The 16,830-nt window shown below is 40.2% G+C and overlaps 3 protein-coding genes across 5 annotated transcripts; 1 reads left to right on the top strand and 2 right to left on the bottom strand.

Annotated features, from left to right (window-relative positions):
- Window positions 1–21: 21 nt before the first annotated feature.
- On the bottom strand, window positions 22–3,939 carry Hex110 (hexamerin 110). Its single transcript, XM_076434383.1, has 7 exons — window positions 3,779–3,939; window positions 3,130–3,470; window positions 2,764–3,054; window positions 2,206–2,678; window positions 1,568–2,094; window positions 1,362–1,498; window positions 22–1,267 (listed from the first exon to the last, which is right to left on the bottom strand). Exons 1-7 carry the CDS (start codon window positions 3,843–3,845, stop codon window positions 149–151), a joined length of 2,955 nt encoding a protein of 984 aa, XP_076290498.1. The 5' UTR covers window positions 3,846–3,939; the 3' UTR covers window positions 22–148.
- Window positions 3,940–8,610: 4,671 nt separating this feature from the next.
- On the top strand, window positions 8,611–13,043 carry Miro (mitochondrial Rho GTPase). Of its 3 annotated transcripts, XM_076434222.1 has the most exons (14): window positions 8,611–9,322; window positions 9,557–9,762; window positions 9,845–9,895; window positions 10,009–10,110; window positions 10,192–10,233; window positions 10,312–10,477; window positions 10,540–10,660; window positions 10,735–10,927; window positions 11,013–11,279; window positions 11,349–11,561; window positions 11,638–11,834; window positions 12,068–12,106; window positions 12,334–12,405; window positions 12,811–13,043. In XM_076434222.1, the coding sequence occupies exons 1-14, from the start codon at window positions 9,124–9,126 to the stop codon at window positions 12,935–12,937; spliced, it is 1,995 nt and encodes a 664-aa protein (XP_076290337.1). In that variant the 5' UTR covers window positions 8,611–9,123; the 3' UTR covers window positions 12,938–13,043. The 3 variants fall into 3 exon arrangements, with proteins under 3 accessions (XP_076290337.1, XP_076290339.1, XP_076290340.1); XM_076434224.1 differs by lacking the exon at window positions 12,334–12,405 and having other exon boundaries at window positions 8,613–9,322; XM_076434225.1 differs by lacking the exons at window positions 12,068–12,106; window positions 12,334–12,405 and having other exon boundaries at window positions 8,613–9,322.
- A 1,290-nt stretch (window positions 13,044–14,333) lies between these two features.
- Window positions 14,334–15,382, bottom strand: LOC143213898 (coiled-coil-helix-coiled-coil-helix domain-containing protein 2-like). Its single transcript, XM_076434226.1, has 3 exons — window positions 15,197–15,382; window positions 14,642–15,027; window positions 14,334–14,554 (listed from the first exon to the last, which is right to left on the bottom strand). Exons 1-3 carry the CDS (start codon window positions 15,235–15,237, stop codon window positions 14,544–14,546), a joined length of 438 nt encoding a protein of 145 aa, XP_076290341.1. The 5' UTR covers window positions 15,238–15,382; the 3' UTR covers window positions 14,334–14,543.
- Between the last annotated feature and the right edge of the window lie 1,448 nt (window positions 15,383–16,830).

The raw sequence follows: 16,830 nt of genomic DNA on the forward strand, positions 1-16,830 counted from the left end.
ATAGATGTTAAACAAGAAACGTATGCTCATCGAAGCAATTTATTCATTATAAATGCTACATCAATAAACCGTTGTGTTTTGCCTTGACGTTAACGTTACGCGACACTGTTTACCTTGGAGCTATCAGCTCCGCGGTAGCCAGCGACGTTTACTGCACGATTTCGTTGGTAGGCTGGCCCTCGTGGTAGACAAGGACTTCCTTGACGAAGATGTTGGGGACGCTGAGAGCGCTAACGCTCAGGGGTCGGTCGAGGGGGAAGCCGAGGGGCTTGCCATCGAGGGAGATCGCACCGCCGATGATCTCGGAGATGGGTTGTTTCTGGTAATGTTCATGCACGGACTGGTCCTGGACTGTGAGTTGCTGAGCATGGATGCCCTGGAACCCACCGGCATGGAGTTGTCCGCTTGCTACGTTGCCAACGATTCCGCTGGCGAACTGGCTCTGCCAACCAGCCTGCGTGTTGTATTTAATGGGGACGTTCTGTTGTACCTGGGATCCAATTTGATGCTGGCCCTGGACACCGTACATTCCCGAGAGCACACCGTGGACACCACCTTGTTGTTGGACGCCCTGTTGCATTCCCTGAAGACCTTGCACGACTTGCACACCGTGGACACCTTGTTGCACACCCTGGACACCCTTGACTATACCCTGTACACCCTGTACACCTTGTACACCTACTACGCCTTGCTGCTGGATACCTTGGACACCTTGGACACCTTGGACACCTTGTACTCCTTGCACATGCTGGGACAATGGGACATGGTGTTGGATGTTTTGGCCGACGACGCCGTATTTCTGCCAGTTACTGGAGACTCCTTGCTGGATCGGAATGTAGCCGGATTGCAGAGGCTGGTAAGGAAGTCCCTGGTACACCGGGATCGGGATTTGTTGTCCCTGTTGTATCTGGCCGTTTTGCAGTTTCAATTGCTGCACCCACGATTGGCCGCCATACATTTTCGAGAGGGCGTACTGGATGTAGGGTTGAGGGCCGACCCAGTTCTCAGGGAGGACTTCTAAGTTCTGTTGGATGCCAGACACATGGGGCAGTTGGCTCTGTTGCTGTCTCAGTTGCTGGTATTGCTCGGGGTCGACGATCTGGTGCTGCTGGTCCTGGTAGACTAAACTGTCCTCCGGGATCACGGGACCGTAGGGAACGTTCAATGGGCCTGGAGCGGAGATCACGACCAGTAATTGAAGAGGGTAGCCTTGAGGTTGTCCCTTGGGAAGAGACAGTCTAGCGGGGAAGCTGAAGATCTGGTGGGGCTGTAAGTAGAAATACCATTGTTATTTCGTTGTTTACTTTCCTCTCGCTAACTTTCTATTCCGTTCAACAGGAAATCGAGGAAGCACACGCTACCTTGGTGATGAAGAATGGTCCCTGAGAGCTGATGCCACTCTGGACACCCTGTTTGATTTCCTGAACCGACGGCCAGTCGAAGCTCAAGCCTGGAGCCTGCTGGGAGTTCCTGAAGATCACGTTCTGGCCCTGTTCGACTGTAAATCGAATGGAAATTATAGGTAAGCTGTTCGAATACTTTGAATAGGAGAAGCCAATCGACTTACGATTGTGGACGAACTGGTCAAGTTGAACGAAAGACTGTCTGGCCTCGGAGATGCTGATCGGCTGCCTGTGGTGGTCGTATTTAGGTCCAAGGAACACACGGACGACAGAGTTGGGAACTGCTTGCTCACTGTGCACGTTGATTTGGTACTGGTACGGTTTGTGGTCCAATCTCTTCAGCTGAGCGAGGATCTTCTGTTGAGCTTGCTGTTGTTGTTGCTGCTGGCCGACTGCGGGAACGGCGTTGCTCAGGTCGACGAAGTAGTCGTTGAACAGGGTAACGAGCTGGCTGATGTCAACGTTTTGGATGGTAACACCGGAGAGGATAAGATCGTTCCACTGGTAAGCGGGCAAGGATTCCTGGTACGTGCTGTAAAGCCTCATGATCTTTTTGTAGAGCTTGTAGAAGACCGGGTCGTGGACAGCGGTTTGGCCGAGTTCGAGAACCGATGGTGTTTCCCAGATGCCCTGGACGTGGGGTACGTTACCGAGGAGCTTGCGGGCTGCGACCTGGAGGCTTCCATAGAATCTGTTCCGGATGAGACAAGTAAGGATTAACGTGTGCCAGCATGGTAGGGCTCAAAGTACTCAGTATCACTACAAATCGTATAATCGTTAGAATCGAGAAAGAGTTTTCTACCTTGGGTTAACGCTCTTGCCGCTTCCTTCGATCAGGCTACCAAGAATGTTGACACCTTGTGGTTGGTAGAGAGACAAGAGAATGCCCTGGGGAGTGATCACGTGACCGGACTCGATGGCGTCCATCAATCTCTGCTCCAAAATACTGACATACTGGATGAGCTTGTTCTTCTGTGGTTGGAGTTGGAGGTTCTCCGGGCGGCTTGGGAATTCGAGACCGTTCAAAGTGCGGAGGTGTGGGTGGTACAGAGAGTTGACGGAGTCGTAGTTGATCTCCTGGATCGGGCCAAGTCCGTTGGTGAGACGGTTCAGTTCGTAATGGGCCAAAAGTTGTTGGTGGAGGAACAGGTATTTGGCTCCGTGGCCGACGATGTTCTGTTGGTCCTGTCCTACTTGGTGCAAGTATTTGCCTACGATATGTTGCTGGTACTGTTGCTGAGTCAGGGGCTGTTGTTGCTGTTGGTGGTGGTCCTCCTGTTTAAGAAACGAACAGCGTTTATATGTGTCGATCGATATGGTGCATAGAAAACAGAACGCATTCGATGTTGTTTCCTCTTACTTCTCCCAAAATGAAGCTAACGAGGTTCAGGTAACCGTAGTAGGAAGCGAGACCGACGTCCTGAGTGTAGTAGGAGAGCTGTTGTTCGTCCTGGTCGAGGAGAGCAGAGTAGTTGACTGGGATCAGATTGATGTTTTGTTGCTGATGGACTTGTCCAATGTTTTGGATCGCGATGTCTTGAGCTTCCTGAATGATTCTGGAGTCCAAGTGGAATTGGGGCAAGATTTCGTACAACGGTGGCAGAATGATGCCCTGGGTGTCTGGGCGCATTAAAACAGCACCGACCAAAGCCTGTTACAAAAGAGATGAGAACCGTTTAACAGATCCAGAATAACTACCGCCGCGCCGCAGCTAGCTATTTAATACCTTGACGAATTGTCCTTCGTTGACGTTCACGCGAGCCCACGCAGCAGTCTGCAAGAATGTTTGGTAGTCCTTGGCACCCATCAGAATTTTGTACAAAAGGGACAGCTCTTTGCGGAGCTGGCTGATCGAGCTGGAGAAGACGGTGCCCTTTGGTTGAACCAAACCAGCATCGACCACGCCAGCATAGTATTTCACGATGATCGGGTTGTGGTATTGGAGTGCGTTGCTTGCGATATCATAGTTGATGCCGAGTTCTTGGAGTTGTTGGTTCGGAATTTCCTGGCCGATGTTTTGCAGGAGCTGGATCACATCTTGCTGCTTGGTGAGGAGAACCTGGTCAGCTGGAAGGATCGAGAGATCGTTTGAAACACCAACGACTAACCAGTGCTAGCCAGTCCGAAGCAAATCACTTATTTCTTGTAATTCAAATTTCGATTATCGATTGCCGAAGACTATCCGACTATTAACAATCTTCTTTGACTACAGCATATGCCCATAACAGTTCCGTAGATCGCAATTCTATTCTACAGCTAAAGACTAGACCCGTATGGCACAACTTGCATAACAATAAATCCATCCTGGTCAGGTATCTTTGGCGAATAGCTCAAAGTATGAGAAAGGTGAAGAAATATTGAAGAAATGCACTTACCAGCGGGTTCGCTGCTGTAGCAGGCACCAAGAGCCGCGAAAGCAAACAAGAGAACTAAGCACCTCATTGTGTGTCCAATGATGGCCGATGCTAACTGTCAGTTGGTCCAGGCTTTTATACCCGAATCCTATCGAGGAACGCGGTTATCAGCGACCTGTCGACCTACCTCCCTCAAGATTTCGCCGTCTACATGCGATATCCCTTGCTATTTCGGATGTGTCCGACTCAAAGAATCGAAGGTTAACCGATGATACACGTCGACGGTAATTGTCTCTGCTGCATCAGACTAGTCGCATCGGAAATTCAATTGTGATGTAGCAGCATTGCTCTGATTACTCAGGTACATCTTAAACACTACATGTTCTACCATGGCCATCTATTCGCTCTGGATTTACCGCATATTAAATATATTTCATTTCCTTCTTCAGGAGTTTCGGAAACTTCACCTAATCCCTTGGGATCGCCGCTATTGGAAAATCGTGGGAGCAGAGTATTAACAAGCCAATGCAACGAATGTACGTATTAATTCATTTGTAAACATTATACAAGAATTTCACGTATGCTCTTATTGTTAGCAAATTAGAAACAAGTACAAATCTTATCGAATACGATTAACACTAAACGTACCGAGCTATAAAAGTAACAGGCTCATGTCGCCTTGTAAAAATAACAAGATTTTATTGATCTAGACTTTCCGCGGTTCTTATTGAAATCGTAGGATCAGAATTAGTTCTCTGAGTTAATGCTTGTTAATAGAAGCCGTTGCACCGAATGTACGTATTAATTAATTTGTAAATATTATACAGGAATTTTTAACGTGTGCTCTTAGCAAATTAGAAACAAGAATAAATCTTATTGAGTATGATTAACACTAAACGTACCGAGATATAAAAGTAACAAGCTCGTATGCCTTGTAAAAATGACAAGATATAATTTATTTAGAATTTCCCCGGTTCTTATTGTAACATGTGTTCTAATAAAGATATTTATTAAACCGTTTCTTATGAAAGCATCTTTATCATTTTAATAATTGCAAAATAAAAAATGTAGAAACAGTTGTTTGACCGGTCGTGGTAAGTTCAGTGTTAATAGCCAGATCGCACAGGACGTCTTAAAGACGTTCATTTTACGTCTATTTTAGGTCTGAAAGTCTTACGTCCTAAAAAGACGACTTTAAAACGTCTTTAAGACCATAAACAGTGTGGTACATATTAGAATTGGTATTATTTGTCCGAGTTAGTGTTTTTGCTGCAATTTCAATTTCAATTCCAATCCCAATTCCAATTTCAATTCCAATTTTAATTTCAAATTTCAATTTCAATATCAATTTCGAGTTCCATTCCAATTTCAATTTTTATTGTTTTTATTGTGATTTTAATTGCAATTGTTATCTTTATTACACTTTTTATGTCAATTCCACATGCGTTCTTCTAATAAAGTTAATTTATTGGTTTAACTTTAGGCTCGTTTTTGTCGAAATCTATTTTTACTCTTCCCTTCTTTTAATTTAATTAACATTTATGGACCTTTAAGATTTCTAAAGACCTCCCGAATGTCCTACGAACGTCTCCTGAACGTCTTCTAGAGTCAAACAGATGTCTTTAAGACGTTTTCTAACACAAGACGCTAAGGTGAGGTTCGGAAGACGTTCGTAGGACATTCGGGACATCTTTAAGACGTCTTTGTGTTATCTGGGAGACTGCGGATTCCATGCATTTATAACAAAAATAGGTGGGTGCAATTTTAAACAGTGGGAAGATTAAAAGGATTTCAGAATATGTATCAACGCATTTCTTTCGACTTTATAAAACCACTGAAGAGAGAATTACTACGTTTAGATTCATCCTGCAACGAATACAAAGAATTTTTTATTTTGCATGAAGCTCCGCAGTCTAATAATTAACATTTAAAAGTATAGTTCTGCGGGGATAATTACATATACACCTGTGAAGGTAGACGTATTACTTTATTTTTTAAATAAGGATGGGTAAAGAAATGAAATAATAATAATATATGCATGTGTGTATTTGATATGGTTTCTTTACTGAAAAATTGCATGCTGAATTGCAACAATTCTAAAATCATTGGTGAATTTGCAATATTTTTAGCAGGTCGCAAAGGTTGACTTCAAATGACGAGGGTCAGCTATATCTTTACGCGCGGGATAATGCGGTACGATAATGTCTTGATCTCCCAGGTGACTATGTGCGTAAAGGTTATCGCTTTGTTTACCACCTAAGTGCTCCGAATATATTTTTACATTCCTGGGGGTGCACACACAAATATACAGTTACATCGTACAAGCAATTTATCCAATGTTGCAATTTATCTAAACGACAATAATGAAGATACATTTCGCTCATTTGTTGAACGGTAATATTCCCTCGCGTAAAATTGCAAAGACTCTTTCAAGCAATATAGCGTTTCTCGTCCCTTGCTTTACAATATCGTGTCGTACTCGTGATGAGGATTCTGAACAGAGTCTAATAAAAATGTATGCTAATAATTTCCTTTAAACCGAAATAAAATTCTATCTTGGTTTTGTTAATATACGGCTATTGGAGAACATATAGGAATGCAATTTATATATCAATATTCTCCCTTTTTAGGAAATTACGATCTACAAAAAACGTTCTAATCACTGAAACCGTAAAATAAATTGTAGGGCAAGGGGTTGACTAGCAATAGTTAATAAGAAAAAATGATTATTCATGTACATTTCAAAACTTGTTATCGGTATTCCATGAATAATGTTATTTCGTAAATTCTTGTTGTTAATGCACAGTATTTTTTATACTCTTTCGGACCAGATACAAACTGACATATCGCGTACTCAAATTAATTACAAATGAGAATGAGACAAACAAACCGCATACAAACACGATAACGCACAAAAGCGTAAGTTGCCGATAATTCGGGGACCGAATCTATCGCGGCTTGCCAATCATTCTTTTCGGTTTATCGCTACTATATGTGGCATTATTATCCTGACGCAATAATACATTTTCTTTAAAGTGCAACGCTATCCAAATTAAAACATGTACAATACTATAATAGTTACAGATATACATTATACATACATACAGTCCATAAAAAAACTAGGTTTTCGAAAAACACATACAGAAATAGTAAATTATTTTATTCTCTGTTAAAAGTGCATTATTCAAAAGTAAACATGACGTAAAACAGACGAATTTTCCAATCATTTCTTTACCTACCGTTGTTTATCCTACGCTTATCTATTTCTGTCTCCGCATCCTTATCTACTGGTACCTGTGCTTTCATCGATCGCGTGCAAAAGATAACAGTTGTAGCAACGCCTAGTAGAAATTTGAAAACAAAAGTATTTCGAGAACGAGCTTTACAATATTTTCATCTTCAGCGCTACAACATTTTATCAAACGATTGATTGATGAGACCTATTCGGATAAACATTCAACCAGATAAGAATCATCGTGATTAAATATTTTCTTCTGAGGTTTAATTTTACCACTACTCGGATCTAACAATAAGTATACCTGAATATATTCTAGTCTCTCATAGGCTCAAGCTCGGATGGTACTCGAACGGGGCGAACCGAAGTTTTAACCCTTTGCACTCCGAATTATTTTTCAATTTTATTGCCAACAACTCGAAATTTACTTTAAAGGACAGCTCCTTCACTGCTACTTACAGCTTTTGCACTCCAAATTCACCCTTTTACAAATAATCAATTTCACCCTTTTCCAAATCAATTTCACCCTATTGCAAATTAATTTCAACCTTTTAAAAATTAGAGTATTTTTAAGTAAGTTTTTGTGGAAGAAATTGAATCAAATGTAAATATGGATTGTTAAGAAATTCAAGATTTTATTTATTGCAAAGATGTACATCAAATACTTATTTAAAACTAATTAACAATTTATTAACTTCGTTAATTGTGAAAGTGGTCTAAGTGAAAATTAAAAATAAATGAGTTCATCACAGTTATTTCACATCACATTATTTTATAATAAATTACATACTCGATAATAATTCGATGATAATTTTTACGATATTGTCAAAAATGAGATGGTGCTTATTGTTATATATTTCAACATTAAAATTTCAACATTTAAATATCTCAAAACAAGAAATATATGACTTAGACTTTAGATCACTTTCATAATTATGGACACATATTATTCATTGTGGACTGTAGACATTTTCTGATTAATAAATTTGAAAAATGAAAGTACGTATATGTATTTACGAAAGCGTACATCGAGTCTTGTTTCCCTCGCAGTAATGACACCGTTCACGTGCGTCTAAATCTAAATAAATAAATCATGAATTTTAATTATTCTTAATGGGTGAAATTGATTTACAAAAAGGTGAAATTGATTTGCATAAGGTTGAATTTAACTTGCAAAAGGGTGAATTTGGAGTGCAGAACCTGTATTTTAAACAATGTTGTTTACTAATTATATTAAATACAGCTCTCGAACTTTGTTGTCAAATCAAAAAAATAAGAAATTAAATAAATAAATAAGGAAAAACCAAATACATATAAAAACCCGTTTCATTTACGTTTTTCTTTCTCCGATGTCGAGTCACACTCGATCAAGGAGTGCAAAGGGTTAATCAGTAGCCCGAGTTCGATGATATCCGAAAGCTCTATTCGAAAGAAGAAGGAAATATTCGAGCGCTATCGATTTCCCCGGGTGCTCGCTATAGCAAGCGATTTAAATGTGGGCGCTGCGGATTCACGAGATTCGTTCCACGAATAGAATGATTTTCCATTCTGCCGAGGTGCGAATTGCTCCTTTTCTCAAACCCACTTCAACTACGAGCATAATACGCGTAGATCCCCCGGATTCGCCTCGTACACGCTGGGGTGACCCTTTCGGTCTCTTCCCTTCTCTGCAGAAAATTTCTCTCTCTCTCTCGCTCCCTCTCTCTTTTTCTCTCTCTCACTCGCTCGTTCTTTCTCCAGCGCACGTGTGTATATGTTTTTCTATGTGTACACTGTCATTCGGAGGAGAGAACGTAACCTTGAAAAGCCCACCCTCGGAGCGCAAGTTCAATCGGAGCGGCCGAACCAACGTTTTATTTCCGCTAACACGGATGAGAGAGAGAAATCGCAACAAAGGCGACCGATCGTTTCGATCATAATCGGTGATAAGATGTCGACGTAGGTGACCGGGAAATAGTACAGAGAGGTGACGTCTAGAAGCTGGTGCCAGAGGGTAAGCCGTGGATTTTTAGGTTAGGCCAGAGACACGGAAATTTTTCGGAAAGCTCGGAAGCGGCGAAGATGTCCCTTCGAATTTGAACGGTGAACAACGCTGTTGCGAGCGAGTGAGAAGTATTTAACGAGAGACAGCATGGTTCAACGGTCGGTCGCGCCCAAGCGCAACGTTAGAATTTTGTTGATCGGTGACCGCGGGGTCGGTAAGACTTCCCTAATTTTATCGTTGGTCAGCGAAGAGTATGCCGAGGATGTGCCTTGCAAGGCAGAGGAAATCACGATACCGGCGGACGTTACGCCTGAACAAGTGCCCACGCACATTGTTGATTATTCAGGCTAGTATCTACAATGTTATTGTCTCTACGTAGCGCCAAAGGACAGTGTTCAACCTAAACCGATAATCTCAACTATTTCATTATTTTGTTCTAGCTAGTCCACGTTTATCTTAATTTTTGTCAATCTCCGAACCGTTGAATGGTTCTTCTAAGCATTATCGATTACATGGTTCTCACTGTCGATGCTTTTCGACCCCAAAAGCCTCGATCTCTAATTATCGATTACGCTTACAGCAGCGGAACAGACCGAGGATCAGTTGGCGGACGAGATTCAAAAGGCACATGTAATCTGCGTTGTATATTCTGTAGTGGACGAGGATACATTGGACAGAACCGCTACTTACTGGTTACCAATGATCAGGAGGTGTTCTGCTAATAATCGTTGTCCAATCGTCCTTGTGGGAAACAAGATAGACCTGGTTGATTATTCTACTATCGAGGTTCATAGAAAGAACTATATTCGTAAATGTTGTACTAAGTTTCTTTAGACGCCAGATGCTAATTATGGTTCTCCGTTTATAGGCTGTATATCCTATTATGAAAGAGTTTACCGAGATTGAGAGTTGTATCGAGGTAATATTATCGCATATCTGAACTTTGATGCTGGACTGGCTCCGAGATTACGATCTTTAATGAACAAATGATTGGCGAAGCAAGCGTCTAACTTATACCATGTTTATTTTCAGTGTTCTGCTAAAACCTTGCAAAATGTATCAGAAACTTTTTATTATGCACAAAGAGCTGTTTTACATCCTACAACCCCATTGTACAATTATGATACCCAAGAGGTAAAGTTTGATATTAATTTTTATCATTTCTAGTATGTACGATCTGCCGGATAACTGATTAAGTTGATATGCAATGTTTAGCTCACGGAGGAATGTAAAACTGCTCTCCAAAGAATTTTTAAAGTACGTATACATGTATATTTCTACATTCGTATATTCGCCGTTTATTACACGCTTATATTTATTATCACAAATTTTCAGATATGTGACTTGGATAACGATGGTCTACTAAACGATATGGAGCTGAACGCTTTTCAACAATGGTGCTTCAACACGCCGTTGCAGCCGCAGGTTCTGGAAGATGTGAAAGCTGTGTTATCGAAAAATATTCAAGACGGAATCTGCAATGGATGCGTTACGATGAAAGGTATTCTCTTGCTGCAACGTGAAAAAGATCGATAAGATAAAAAACGTTTATTCTGTGTGCAGGTTTCATGTACCTCCAGTGTTTGTTCATACAACGCGGAAGAAACGAGACTACTTGGGCTGTGCTTAGGAAATTCGGCTACGACAATGAGCTACAAATGTCGAAAGAATACGTACATCCACCGTTAGTAGCGAATTAATGAATCGATCAGCAATATTTTATCTTATAGTCTACTAACTTGTTTATACGTCGAACAGATTAAAGGTGCCTGCTGGATGTACAACCGAGTTGTCTCACAAAGGTCAAGAATTTTTAACGTTCTTGTTTCTGCAACACGACAGAGATCGGGACGGTGCTCTTTCACCATCAGAATTGGAATCGCTATTTTCAAGGTGCCTGACTCCACCGTGGGGTGACGAGTACAAATATACTGTCCCAACCAATGAAAAGGTCCACTACATAATTTTTTCACTCGTCCGGTAGTCGTTGGCCGGCGTTCTTGTAATTAATTTGTGGTTCTAACTATCCGCAACAGGGGTGGCTTACGTTTCAAGGCTACGTGTGTCAATGGGCTCTATTAACTCTTACCAATGTGCGCAAAGCATTAGAATATATGGCATACCTAGGTTACAACATGTATAATAACGAATGTCAGACAAACGCGTTTCTAATCACCCGCGAGAAGAAGCTGGATCTGGCGAAGAAACAGTCGAGCAGGAATGTGTACAGTTGTCACGTCATCGGGCCAAAGAGTAGCGGAAAAACGACATTATGCAGAACGTTTATTGATCCGAAACTCGAGGTATATACCAACGCACCTGTACATATATTTATCGAGGACACGTATATTGAACTACGAATGCAATTGCAGAAATTATCCGACGAGGCGGTCCCACCGAATGCGCATATAACAGTGAACACGGTTCACGTATACGGTCAAGAGAAGACAATAATCTTGCGGGATATAAATATAATGAATGTTCAGGATGCTTTAACTCCAGCACAAATTCAGTGCGATGTCGCAGCTCTCGTTTACGATGCTAGTAATCCAAAATCGTTTGAATTTATCGCACGAGTTTATATTGTAAGCGTTTTTCAAATGATCCGCGTTAACGACTCAACGATTTGACTCTGTACGAAAAATGATTTCCTTGTTCCAGAAATATTTTGCAGATAGCAAGATACCTGTTCTTATCATAGCAAATAAGAGCGATCTTTCCGAAGTGAAACAAGAGTACTTGCTGCAGCCAGTAAGTTTTTGCAATAAGTACAAACTGATGCCTCCCCAACCGTACAGCGTCTCCCGTACCGTGCGACGTGAAATCTTCGTTAAGCTAGCAACAATGGCAGCTTTCCCGTAAGTCTCATCAACGTGAATTGGTAGATGTAACTTGTACAATGTACGAACGTGCTCCAAAATGATTATTCTGTAAAGCAATCGGTATTTATTTGGAGTAATTCCGGGGAGAGGTCAATTTCTTAAACGAGTCAAAGAATTACGTTTTGCATTTTGTAGTATTTAAGAGAAGTAATATTTATTCTTACGAAATTGGATGACTTATTAGATACTAACAGAAATTTCATGTTTAGCCGATTTCAAGGAGCATGGGTATTATTTTACAGAGACAGGTTGGTCTGAATTTTTGACACACTGTAAACATTCGTAAGCTTGAGCAAATCGTGAACCACATACTTCGTTTCTTTTTTTTTCTCCTTTTTTTGTTGCCATTCATACATATCATTGCAAGTCTTGCAGAAGTAATGTCGCAGGGAAATGTGTTAGGCGATTTGCTCAGAGATTAGACGTTGCCGCATGACTTGAAGACTATCTTTAACGGAGACTTGAATCTTTTCAGTCCTTTGAGGCGTATGGTCCACATGTTGCTTGACAAATCCTCACCCACTCAATGGTGGAGTTCTTTTACAAGGTTTTTGTTCGTATTGTAAACTTCTGTTTGTTTCACGGCGTGCTCACGACTTACAATACAAATCAACCCGCGCGGCTATATTATTTTCTCTTGCATGAGCATGAAACCGCAATTGAACCTTGGCGTCTTGCCTTGTTACATATGGTCGTCCCCGTACATATTTTTCAACATGATTTACGTTTTTGAATTTTGTGTGTAATTAAGATGTGATGAGATCGAATATCAATAGAATCTGTATAGTCCGTAGGATAGCATTTTGTATCAGTGTTTCATTACGTGGTGCTGTAATGCGTACATATATATACTTATATATACACATACATGGATTCTTTTTTTTTTATTGAACTAAACATTTCGATGAAATGTTACGTAATTGATGCGTCAAATAATTTATTGAAATTTCAGACATATAAATCAATTTGGACTCATGCAAGGAGATTCCATAGTCTGGTGGAAAGCTGGCCTTGGAATTGCTGTCGCCACTGTCGCGGGCTTCGTGGTGATGCGTGTTTTGAACACAGAGAAAAGATAGTCTACCATATCCATTTTCTTGCACATTTAACTGCCTCCTTTAACCGAGTATAAAGCCGTCTTTGAGAAACGCGTTAAGTTAATAAACTATGTTCTTAAATCATTAATTTTTTTATATGTCTTGCGGAAGTCGACATCCTTATTTACCTTTCTGTTCTTTTTAGCGAGTTCTGTTAGCCGATACTTTCATGCTGCTTGTATTTGTTCCGACTCGATCTCATCCGCATATAGCGAAAGGCTCTGTAAGCTCTAATGCAGTGATGAGCAAGCCGCGGACTGCAGTGGGCCAAAAGTGGAAACCTAATACTACGCGCGGCCCGCAACGAACGCAATATTAAATACTTTGTTGCAGTCTGTGTGTACGCTATGGTCTCCTAGTGCCTCTTTAACGAATTTATTGCTTTGAGACTCAGGATCAGCTAGAAAGTGTCAGCGGATTTTTGGTTTGGTAGCTCTAAATGTAAATTCGCTTGTAGTTGATCCGCCATATCCTAGCGTAACTGTCCTTGCAAATTATTAAATTTTAAAGAATATGTTTACTTTCGCATTGTCTCTTAATATTATATTTCTTCAACACAGATGTTTTTTCACTGCATATCAAACGAACAGCACTTTCATTAATACAAGCGAAGAAATAATCGCATGTCCAGTATCGGATAAGAATGTGTTTTCTGACGCAGACCATCGAAGACTATCGAATACTAGAAAAAATAGCCGGGAAAATCGTGGACGAAGGCCTGCGACCCGCCGGCCGCCGGTTGCTCATTACTGCTCCAATGCATATTTCAAGAACTTCATTATCTCAAGAATACTTGCAATGCTCTGCAGAGCGGTACATTCATTTCGAATGAACGACAAATTGTTAGCACGTTAGTGTACCTGTCGTATAAGCAGAAATTTCAATCTTATATTTAATTGTTACGAACGGTATTTCTCTTCGTAATGTCATCCGACTCGGAAGGCAGAGCGAAACTGTCGGGAGCAATGGAAGCTGTTTTATTTTCGTCCTGATTGGTCTACGATTCGTTGCTGCCTCGCAATTGGTTGCGTCACGCCCCGCGATGGGATACCATTTAATTTAAACGCGCAAAAATGAAATCAATGTGTAAACAGAATTTAAGTCGCGTCGTCTCCCTTTCGATCTTTTCACGTATTTACGAAATAAAAGGCAAAGGTGATTTCCGAACTAACGGGAAAATATTATATTTTTAATACAACAGTCATCTATCATAGAACATCTATACATAATACTCTGTCTCCCGATTAGATATTTTAGACCATCCACGTGATAATTGCGCAATTGTAATATCAAGTTTGAAACAGGCTCTTGCATCCAAAATGGACATACATATACATGTAGACGCACAGGGGAAAGGTTGATGTAAATGAATCTCGCATTATGTACATCAACATAAGAATCAATTTATTCCTATAGCATTGAAAAGAAAATCGTTTCTAATTACATATACTGGATTAGATTTCCATCCCAATGATCATAATTGCATAATACTCGTGCATAAAGGTGAATATAATAATTTCAAGTTTTGTTTTCTAAAATTTCCACCTATCGGTCACCTGCTACCTGAGATTTGTCTAGGAATACTTATTTAAATTACACCTGAAACAGAGAAGAATACATTGTGTGTTATTGTCTGCATATATTAATATGAAACTTTCTGTAATAATTCTTGGAAAAGTTCCTTACTGTGAGCGGTTTTGCACTGGCGAAGAGCTTCGTTGAAACCTTCGCACAGGGAAAGGTCAGACTGGTTTTGAGCACACTCCAGGAACTGCTTGACTTCCCATGCACAGGCACCGCCTGCAGGTGCAGCGGCTGGTGCATTCTGTGCTGCCACAGGCGCTGCAGCAGGCGCAGCAGCAGTCTCGCTGGAGCCACCGCTGAAGAGCCCGGTCATAGCATGTCCAATTGTGTGTCCAACAGCGGATCCAATGGCTACACCTCCAGCGGTAGCAGCCATTTGTCCCATGAGGGATGGCTGCTGAGGTTGAGCAACCATTGGTGTTGATGGCGGAGCATGTGCTGGAGGATGGGCGGCTGCAGCTGGCGCCGCTGCACGAGCGGGCCTAACTCTGCAATGATACGAAAATTGATTGTTTATTCATTATTATCAAGCGTTAGTGGTAAGCCTTTAACAAACAGTCGATCAACCACGTCACGTTGACCGTCATCGCGTAATACGAAGTGACGTTGCGCGTATGATTTATTTAAAAAAATATAGCTCGGTGAAAAGATACTTACGTCCTCGGTGGAGGAGCAGATGCACGTCCTCGTCGTGGCATTTTGTAGAATTTTACAAACTTTGCTTCGTGTGTCACTTAATGCGTTTGTTCTCTTGCAAGTTTCTTGAAAGACTGCTGCTAGTGCTGCTAAATCTTTAACTTCTCCGTTAGGTTACGCAACCACAGCTTCTACGCAGACGCAAACGCAGACGGAATCACTAGAATTTTCCAGAAATAGATCGAACAATCAACTAAAGCACACTTCAGGCTGTTTGGAAATTGGTGGAAATTTGACTAGATAATTATGAAATCGTCCATACAATATTCAATAATGCTGCAATTATTTTGTCATGTACCTTATATACGTGAATGTCTTTTAAAATATCTGCTAAAATTGTATGTAAAGTATGAATTACTGTTTATACACGATTTGGATTGCGCAGAGCGAGTCAATGACGAAGTTGGTAGACATGTGACTTTTTAAGTGAACAGCTTCTTTATATAACGAAAAAATTAATTTATGCAAGCAGAAATATATCGATATCATCGAAAATATCGTTCAATGTTTTAGAATAATATTTTATTTTCAAGCAGAAACTTTCTACCGATTTTAATTACTCGATATTACGAGAATGTCGAATAGTATTGCACGATTTTACGTAAAATAGTCTGTTTATAGACACGCTTATATAAATAATTAATTTCTAGAATAATATATATATATATATATTTATTGTAACATGTTTATGACTCGTGAATATATCGTGTATCTAACGCGATGTCGCAACTGAAAATACTGAATACGTCATTTTTATTATATTATGAAATATCGAATGATTATCTTGAAAATGTGACATGTACATGCGTATGAAGATTATCATCATTGAATTAGTTACTAACCTATATAGCTTCTTCTAAGATTATCGCTCGTTAAGCCATTGCGTAACTGACAATAGTAAAAATATATATGTATTATTTAGAAGAATTTTGAGTCATACGATTTTCTTATCACTTAGAATTTAAGTAGGAGCCACGGTAGGAACATATGTCAATTTCAATTCGGATCATTGTTCTTCCTAAAACAAAAGAAAATGTAAGATGGCGCTTCAGATTCAAATTTGTTTTTCCTCTTACAATCGTTAATATATTTTCCTACAAAATTACTTAATTCGCCATTGATTTAGACATACATAATACATATGTATATCATTGGTTTTCTTTTCTTCCAATGATGTATTTAAAAAATAAATTAGCACCAATTTAAATAGCGCGCGTTAATTTAACCTGTTCAACGGAAGTAAAATCTAGCTCAAAATAATGTTGGCTTTGCAATCGAAACATTTTTATAAAAATAACGCGAAATTTTTGAACGCAATTGATTACCTAATACAAGTATTTTATATTTCGTGAAATGAAAAGACGTGACGTCAACGACGACGGAGTCATGAGAGAGCGAGTCGATAACGGAGAACGAGACACCGTCGATGAGGTAAGTCTCACAGTTACCTCTACGCGGTAAATACTGGTAAATACCGACCAAAACACAGATTCCTGTTATTTCTACTCGCCTCACCGAACAGTAGTGCCATCTTTGTTAAATTGAGTTGTGAGAAAAAAATAAGATTTCTTATCAATTATTATATATAATTAAAA

The sequence above is a fragment of the Lasioglossum baleicum genome, chromosome 12, assembly GCF_051020765.1.
Source record: "Lasioglossum baleicum chromosome 12, iyLasBale1, whole genome shotgun sequence".
Lineage (NCBI taxonomy): Eukaryota > Metazoa > Arthropoda > Insecta > Hymenoptera > Halictidae > Lasioglossum > Lasioglossum baleicum.

What these genes read in the sequence shown, in the direction of transcription:
- Miro (XM_076434222.1), top strand. Translation starts at nt 9,124, where the DNA reads ATGGTTCAACGGTCGGTCGCGCCCAAGCGCAACGTTAGAATTTTGTTG. An exon ending in ACAATTATGATACCCAAGAG is followed by an intron (nt 10,111 to 10,191) that starts GTAAAGTTTGAT and finishes TGCAATGTTTAG; the next exon opens with CTCACGGAGGAATGTAAAAC. An exon ending in TGGTGGAGTTCTTTTACAAG is followed by an intron (nt 12,406 to 12,810) that starts GTTTTTGTTCGT and finishes TTGAAATTTCAG; the next exon opens with ACATATAAATCAATTTGGAC.
- LOC143213898 (XM_076434226.1), bottom strand. Translation starts at nt 15,237, where the DNA reads ATGCCACGACGAGGACGTGCATCTGCTCCTCCACCGAGGAC. An exon ending in TCTGCTCCTCCACCGAGGAC is followed by an intron (nt 15,028 to 15,196) that starts GTAAGTATCTTT and finishes GTATCATTGCAG; the next exon opens with AGTTAGGCCCGCTCGTGCAG.
- Hex110 (XM_076434383.1), bottom strand. Translation starts at nt 3,845, where the DNA reads ATGAGGTGCTTAGTTCTCTTGTTTGCTTTCGCGGCTCTTGGTGCCTGC. An exon ending in GGCAAGAGCGTTAACCCAAG is followed by an intron (nt 2,095 to 2,205) that starts GTAGAAAACTCT and finishes CATCCGGAACAG; the next exon opens with ATTCTATGGAAGCCTCCAGG. An exon ending in TGACCAGTTCGTCCACAATC is followed by an intron (nt 1,499 to 1,567) that starts GTAAGTCGATTG and finishes TTCGATTTACAG; the next exon opens with TCGAACAGGGCCAGAACGTG.